Genomic DNA, 8,717 nt, shown 5'->3' with positions numbered 1-8,717 from the left:
CGAAATATGACTGGCAAGCCTCTTCCCATGCTGTCCTTTCCTGCCCATCTCCTATTGGCCTTTGGGTGTGGCCCAGGCTGGACTACTTGGCTCCCGTCACCAGCCTCCACCTCCAACCCTCTCTTTCCACCTTCTTCTGTCCTCATCCCAACGCCACTTCTTTCTTTCTTTCTTCAATCGGGCTGTTTACATTCAGTGGGAAAATCTTTCCTTGTTGATTGAGGTACATTTTTTAAACAAGTAGGTGAGCATGATTTTGAGATCTGCAAAACTTCAGGTCGGTTCACTTCCCTGCACGGTTTGTTAAAAAAAAAAAAAAAAAAAACAACAACAACAACAAAAAACCCTGCTCTGGCCTGCAGCCCGGAACAGAGAAAACCCCCACTGCCCGTCCAGTGACAGGGTTCTCCAAATTATATCCAAAACTAAAAGTCATAGCCAACTAGATTTTCCTGTTGAATCAATATTTCGCATTTAGCTCAGACTGCATTTTAACAAACAGAGATCCCCTGGCTTTCATTTCTGCTCTGCCTGAATACTGACAGGATTCCTGGAGCAAAATAGAGAGGCCCTCAGTTGGCATGCCAACTTCAAACACAGAGGCGATTTGAATTGTCAGGGCTCACTTTTCTCCCAAGCGAATTCTGATACTTATCTTTTTGAAAAAAAAGAATGCTTTTATTTCTATTTTTAAATGATACACATTGTTACGAGCATGCACGAAATGCAAAAGGCACGTCTATTCCTCCTTCCTTTAGCCCTTGGTGTTCGCACAGTGTGGGTGGAGAAGGCCTCCTGAAGCAAGGCGCAGGGTCTGTGGCACCTCAGCAAGGGACGCTAATAGTCGTCATAGTTGACGCTGGCCCCGTGTCTGAAGCTTTCTGGGCTGCGGGGACCGATGGCCGCATCTTCATCATAGTGACGCTGATAGTAATCACCATAGTAGTCATGTCCATTTCGATTTCTGTTCATCCAATAGTTGACATCATCTTCAAATTTCTGGAAGAAAAGAGAGTGATGAAGAAGAGATTTAAAGACACACACTCCCCTAAAAACACATGAAAAACACGGCTTTTCTCTAAGTGGCTTTTCTTCAGTGATTGACAACCAGTGTTATGACATGTTATAATGTCAAAATGCATGTATAACATTTTGTTCGTGGGTTAATCCAGCCTTAGGATGCCAGGTGCATGATTAATAAAAACTCAGAGAGAGAAATTGGGGTTCAACCAGAGAATTCAAAAAGCAAAACAGCCAGCCACTGGCTCTTACCTTTATCTCAGTCTGAAATGGCGACCCTGCCACCAGGAATCTCGAAATAAGTCTGAGACTGAGCGCTGTTTCCGCCTGTTTTATATTCCTCTCTAGTTCTGAGATTAAAGGCGTGCACCACTTGGATTAAAGGCATGCACTACTCGGTTTCTCTGGCAACTAGTGTGTCTACTGGGATTAAAGGTGTGTGTTACCATTGCCTGGTCTGTAAGGCCGACCAGTGGGGCTGTTTTACTCTCTGATCTTCAGGCAAGCTTTATTTATTAAAACACAAATGAAATGCCACTATAGATACCAGCATGAGCACCCCGCACAAAGGAATCTATGGCCATTTTTTTGATAATCTCCTCCACGCCAGTCTTATCACACCCTACCTTGGAACATTTCTCTCTATATAAGGTAAATAAAATGTGTGTCTGTCATACGCAGTAACCGCTTGGCTGGCCCTGAGGCACCATCCACATTACGGTGGCACGTGCCTTCCTATCCTCCTGGCCTGTTCCTAGGCTTGCCATCATAGGAATTCAATCAACTGTTGGCATCTTCCAGCTCTGGGGGAGGGCATCTGGGACGCCCCAGGTGGTGTGCACACCTGTGTTCTTGGTTTGTGTGTGCACCAGCAGGAGTGTGCACTGTGTAAGGTTGTGAAGTGGATTGTGGGTGTCAGGCCTTGTTGCAGGCACTGAAGAAGGCCCAAAGCAAGATTAAAGAGTCCCGGCTCACAAGAAACCTGCATTCTATTGGAGAGAGTTATGAAAGGTGACAGAGCCTGTTGATAAAAATGGAAAGGCAAAGGGAAGGGACCAGCAATTAATAAGGCCTCCTCCAGCGGCTGCTCGTTGCTGTGAACCGCCTTTTCACAGGGCAGAAGAATGTTTCTGAAGTGTTGGTGAAAGCGCAAGATGAATTGTGATGACAAGTTGCACATGTTGATTTCATGTGAGGATGAGGCCCTGGGGATGTAACCAAGGCAGATTAGAAATGGGAGCAGCCTGAGCAGCCTGAGCAGCCTGGGCCACAGGCCGTGACTGGGAGACCCTGCACCAGAACACCTCTGAGGCTGGGGGAAAAAAATGCAGATTTTCTGGTGCTTTGTCAGCCTCCAGGACTGAATTTTCTAGTGGCTGGGTCTCAGGAATCTGTTTTCATTTTCCTGGAATAGCCAGAGAACCCTAAATAAGGAGCAACTCCGGCTTGCACTGCTTTTCGTCTTTGTGTTAGGATAATGTGAAGGAGGGCTGTGTGCATTCGGTAGGAACCACTGTGGATTCTGGGTTTGGATCCTTTCCCAGGCCAGTGTTGTGTAGGATGAGCCTCTGGGGGATGCTGCCGTCAATCGGGGCTCCCAGGTGGCCCCTGACGATGTGTCTGATCTAGGAGGGTGGTAAAGTAGATGTGCTGGAGATATTTCAGTTTGTAGTGACTCCAGCTTACCCTAGGCTGAGGGTCATCTCTCCTAAGACCCCTGTGAGGCTGGGAACACTAACTAGGCTGGGGCCATGTACAGGGGCTCTGGGACCAAATGGCCACCCACTTTAGATAACTGGTAGACCCAACCTGTGTACCCCTCACTCTGGGCCACTGATTCTGATTCCTCATCTGTTTGATGCCCAAGACCCTCATCTTCAGAGCCACCCCAAAACCGCCACCTCAGAGAGGAGAAGGCAGGCATTTTTGCTTCTCTGTATATTTAGCCTAGTTTTTTTATTTTTTTTCACAATGCTACATTATTTGGGTCAGAATAAAATAATCTTACTGCCTGAGTTTTCTCATTTAATAAGGTTTGAGATTCTGGCTTCAAATATGTATTTTAAATCTGCTTTAAGGATTTTTATGAGTATAAAAAATAAGACAGGTTCAGATTTGACCATTCAAGTTTGAATATGAGCCAGGGCAAAGATAAAGCAGGATGTGGTGCCTTCCAATGCCAAAGACCACCGCTTGTGGCATCTGAACATAGTTTCTTGTGATCTTTTTTCTGCAAATTTAATTACTATAGCCTTCCTCAATCCTCATCTTTTATTGGTTTTGTTGTCAAACTTTATGTTTTAGTCATTTACCCATGTTAAAAATGTTTTAATGGTGGTAATCAAAGAGATAAAACCACTTAAAAGTATGATATTTTCGTCTACCAAATAAAAAAATATATATGCACTTAAATATTCCAAACACAAGATGCTGCCGATGAATCTAGAGCATGGGTACCCCCCCCTCAGGACTTTGGGGGATGTGGGACTTGACTATCGTAAGAACCTTTCACTGTGAGTTTACCTGGTTCCCAGTAACTCCACCAGGCAGAACATGGACCTTAAAAAGGAGCAACTGACACATAGCAATGTCCCTTGAGTTGGGGAAATTGCTAAACAAAGATATTTGTTTAAGTACTTTGCGTCACACCTGACACAGAGTTTGGCTTAAGTAGGTAGCTCCTTGAACAGCAAAAGAAGACTTGTTTTTGAGTAGCAAAAGTACGTTTAGGGACCGACAGCTGCGTGCAGAAGCTGGGAACGGAAGGGAAGGGATGAGGCAGCTCATGCTTCGCTCTGTACTGTATTGGAAAGGAAGCATTTCTACCCAGCGCAGGATGTGGAAGACCCTCTGTGAGCCACATGTCTATTTAGGAAAACACATTCAGCTACCCGACTGTTAATGCTCCCTGGGAGGCAGGCTAAGCGGTCCACTCTGTGGACAGTCTCCAGTGAGTAGAATCTAGAATTTCTGTCCTGCTGCCTCTTATCTGTGCCTGTAGCCCAGATGACAATATGTGACTTTCAACAGTCCCCTCTGTTCACTTACCAACGCTGCCCACTGGTACTGCCCCACCCACCCGAGCTGCAAACTCCCTTGGCCTTTACTCACAAACGTGTCAATGAAATTTCCCCTGAACATGTGCAAGAACCACCTCTCTTTAAAGGTCATTTTAAGTCTATTTTCATGACCTTCCTGAGTCCATAGACCCGTCTTGTGTCAGCCATTTCTGCGCAAACATGACCATGTTTAAGTGAGCTGTCTTGGTGATGCCCAGGTGAAACTGGACAGGAGGACTGAGGGGTTTCTAGAAAAATGAGATTCAGCAGGAATCTGGGATGCAGTTCTTTGGCCCACAGAGTCCCTGGATTCCCCCTCCCCCATGACTGACTTAGCATGCAGCACAGAGTGGGCTCAGACAGTCGGGATAAAAGCACTGTGGTTTGGCTATGTTTTGTGCATTCCTAGGTCCCCAGTGTGGCAGTGTTGGAGAGCTGGGATCTTTAAGAGATGAGGCCCTGATGCAAAGAAATTAGGTCGTGAAGTCTTTACCTTTTGAAAGGACTAACCCTGTGGCCTCTCAGAGTGGGTGAGTTCTCCCAAAAACTGGCAATTGTAAAATCAAGTCAGTGGGTATCTTGGTCCTCACCTATAACATCAGTATTTGGGAGTTGAAGGTCGGCCTTGGCTACATAGTGAGGTTGAGGCCAGAATGGGCTATATGAGACTCTGTCTTGGTAGATAGATAGATAGATAGATAGATAGATAGATAGATAGATAGATAGATAGATAATTGATAGATAGATAGATAGATAGATAGATATAGATAGATGATTGATAGATAGAGATAGATAGATAGATAGATAGATTGATTGAATGATAGATAGATGATAGATAGATAGATAGATAGATAGATAGATAGATAGATAGATAGATAGATAGATGATTGATAGATAGAGATAGATAGATTGATTGATTGATAGATGATAGATAGATAGATAAATAGATAGATAGATAGATAGATAGATAGATAGACAGACAGATACAGAAAAATGAGAAAAGAAAATGTAGTCTTCCTTCTTGCTTTACTTTAACACATACCCCTGCTATCGTGACACCATTTGTATGAGGTCACCACTAGAGCCATCCTACAGTGACTTCATATTCTTAGTCCTTCAGAGCCAAAAGCTGAAAATGAACTCTTGAAAGTTGCCCTGCCTCAGGTGTTTTGATAGTGCAACAGCAAACAGAGGGCAAAAAGACTCAAATCCTAGGCCCTCTTTCCCAGGTCAGGCCTCTGCCCCCAACAGCCTGCAGGCCTCTGCCCCCCCCCCCCAGCAGGAAAGTCTACCTACCGCCTCATCAAAGCCCATGTACAGGAACTGCTGGTACCATTGCTGCACCTCCGGCCGGGTGCGGTCCCACAGCTGTCGCTTGGCACGCTTCAGGCCACCCAGGAATTCCTTCGCCGTGTGCTCAGCCACAGCCACGTTAGTCTTGGCTGGAGTAGGTTCTGAAAAGATCAGTTCCCGAACACAGATGATGATTTATTTCTTTTTGAGAAAAATATTCACTTTACTATTAAATTTTTTCCTGCTGTGTTTTTAAGATTTTTTTTTAATGTGTATGGGTGTTTTGTCTGCATGAGTGCCTGTGCCCCACGTGCATGCAGTGCCAGCAAAGGCCATAAGAGGGCGTCAGACCCCCTGGACTAGAGTCAGAGACAATCATGAACCACCATGTGGGTGGTGGGAATTAAACCCTGACCCTCTAAACTGGCAATCAGTGTTCTTAACTACTGAGCGTTTCTCCAGCCCCAGGCTATTATTAGACTTCTGAAGCGGTGTAACAATCCCTGTGTTTTGAATTGATGCAAAGTATTGTACATATTTATGCTATCCGTATGCAAGGATCAAACGGGATTAATTGGCATTTCCCTCCCCCTTAAATGTTTATCATTTCTTCCTGCTGTGCAGCTTTAAACTCTTTTCTAGTTCATAAAACGTGCACTGGGTTGCTCTGAGCGGCAGCCACCCTGCTGTGAGGCGGCTCATTGTAAAACTTACTCCCCTGTGCCTGCTTGTTAGCCAACAGCCTCACTCCACTCCCTCCTCGGGCTCCACTGGAAGCTACGAGGGAGAAGCAGAAGTGATTAACGATCACACGGAAAACCTGGCTCATATTTCCGGATCTCTGTGACACCCAGTTTTAGAGAAGGAGATGAAGACGGGGAAGACGGGGAAGACGATGTTCACTAGACAGCACCATGAATCTGTTTGATAACTGGTAACAGAGGACTGAAAGCCCACATTGTGTGACTTCCAGAATGTTCTACTTCTATGTCTCTTTGTTGCTGTCTACATAAGTTGGGAACAGGTTTTTGGTTTTTTTTTTTTTCAGCAGAAGTTAGTAATAGAAAAGATTCCTCGTTGGGAATGCCTTTTCCTACAGCTGCCTGAATAGGCAGAGTACCAGCAATGCATTCTGAAACTACTCCACCAGGTAGGGCTAGTGTCCGCAGCTCAGATGTGTTTCACTAGTCTAAAAGGAATGACATTTGATTAACACTGTCCCACTCTTTCTGAGTCCCCACTGGCAGCTCTCAGAAACACGATTGCCAAACATCTATCGGCAGTAATATTTATCAAGCAGAATGCCACGCCACATACGCACAGGATAAGTCTTCCAGATTTGCAAGCCTTTAAAAAGAGCAAACACTTTCTGATCTTCCAAGCAGGAGCCCTCCAGCCCCAGGCTATTGTCCACTGCTAGTCCACTCCTTGCAGTTAGGTGGGGTGAACACACCCCTTACCCTCCTGAGGCCGACTTACCTTCTCGCTTCTGCAGCATCTGCTTGAGTTTGTTTCCACGTACACCACCTACGTAAACAAACCAGAAAGCAGTTTCACAGCCCATCACTCCTAGGATTTGGACTTTGTTGAGAACAAAACTCAGAGTTGGATATAACAACTGTGGACCCCTGCGCTGGTTTAGTCGATCTGTATAAAAGTATCTAATCGGTTTTTGGATACTTGCCACACGAGAAAAGCAATGCATGGTGTCTGGGCTTCATACTGATGACAGTGACCACAGATGGCAAGCGCATTACTGCATGAGATGCTACTTTGGAAGACAACTTTGTAATCTTAGTCCTGATGCCTTACTGCAAGGGGGAGTACTTATCTCATGCATCTCCTAGCAAACATTATCTTCATGGTGCAATGGGTGTCCTACGGTGCCCTTGAATTTATAATACCCTGGGAATAATCACTTGAGAATTTTGGAGGTAAACTTATTTGAATGCAAGGTCTTTGTGGTGGTTTGAAGAAAAATAGCCCCCATAGGCCTATATTAGGAGGTGTGACTGTGTTAGAGTAGATGTGGCCTTTTTGGAAGAAGTGCTATTGGGGGCCTTAAAGGTCCAGCCTCTAAGGCTTCCCCTCAGCATTCAAAAGGAAGATGCCACGATACGTGAAAGGAACTTGCTGGAGCCTCTGCAGTGTGTATACAGCTGACAGATTCATAAAGGCAAACCTACAAACAGACAAGAGGTACCCCATTTTGAAGAGCTGCGGGAACACTTGTCTTTTGGAAAAGCCTCTGTTGTATCTGTGGAAACCTTGTGAAGCCATGATGCTCCCTTCAAAATGGGATTCATTCCCAAAACACCTCAGCAGTGTGACTTCTCCTGCACAGGCAACGGAATGACCTTGCTTCATTCCCCCACACCATGAGGTCTTAGAACGACAATATTCACTCTTTGTTCTAACAGTCAAATTTACACAGAGTCAGTCCCACCAAATTATCTGCTAAGAAACCACATAGAAATGTCTAAAGAAGACAGGCACTGAGTAGGAAGATAGCATGCCCCACCTTTGCTAACAAGCAAATCTGGATGTCCCCAAGGGTGCTTATGACTAAAGAGACTGGATGAGGAGAATGGGGGAATCCAGGATTCGGGGACATTTAGTCACCTTATCTAATTCTGTGGAATGTCAGGGATTTTCCTTTGGATGCTGGCTCTTTCCTGGATAGGGTCACCTGTTCCTGTTCCAGAGTGCCGCTTTGTCAGGTCCTACCTGCCCTTTTTTTGTGATTGTGATATGCATATTATCATTGATATGCATATTATTTTGATATGTATATTATCATTGATATGCATATTATTTTGATATGTATATTATCATTGATATGCATATTATTTTGATATGCATATTATCATTGTCTTCACCTATGCAATTTCCCAACTATGTCTGTAAAAACCAGAAACCTTGTGGAGGTCACCCCTTATTCTTCTTCTCCACGTCCCTTCGCTTCACCCTCACATGGGAAATAAAGAAAGCAGAAGTTGCAGGGGTAATGTAGTTGAGTTAATTTTTACCCACAAATCCTCGCTTGCCATAGATATCCAGTTGGATATCCGGGAATATCTGAAATGGAATGCTTCTGCCTGGACCCTAAATGCTGACCAAATGCCTGTCAATAAAGATAACTGCCGGAAGGCAGATCCCTGCATTTGCACAGGAGAGAGAAACAATTGCCTGGCAGGGCAAACTGTTTTCACGTGTAACTAGGGGAATGTAATCAGTAAACCCCCAAAGCACAGGAAAGATAGTAACCAGTAAATGATCTAACAGGTCTGAACTGTGGGAATTAATTCCCAAATTTGTAACAAAAGGGGAATCAGCTACAGTGAA

At 44.7% G+C, this 8,717-nt stretch overlaps 1 protein-coding gene across 1 annotated transcript in view; it reads right to left on the bottom strand.

Moving 5' to 3' along the window:
- Nucleotides 1–651: 651 nt before the first annotated feature.
- LG2H2orf40 (linkage group 2 C2orf40 homolog) overlaps nt 652–8,717 on the bottom strand; it is a 12,875-nt gene continuing 4,809 nt past the window's right edge. Inside the window, exons 2-4 of the mRNA XM_005360004.3 lie at nt 6,852–6,899; nt 5,376–5,533; nt 652–999 (exon numbers count right to left, since the gene is read on the bottom strand). Of these exons, the coding sequence (XP_005360061.1) occupies nt 838–999; nt 5,376–5,533; nt 6,852–6,899 (368 nt within the window). The 3' untranslated portion in view covers nt 652–837. The remainder of the gene's footprint in view (nt 1,000–5,375; nt 5,534–6,851; nt 6,900–8,717) is intronic.

The sequence above is a fragment of the Microtus ochrogaster genome, linkage group LG2 (assembly GCF_000317375.1).
Source record: "Microtus ochrogaster isolate Prairie Vole_2 linkage group LG2, MicOch1.0, whole genome shotgun sequence".
Taxonomy (NCBI): domain Eukaryota; kingdom Metazoa; phylum Chordata; class Mammalia; order Rodentia; family Cricetidae; genus Microtus; species Microtus ochrogaster.
This window is presented reverse-complemented; position numbering and strand designations above follow the sequence as displayed.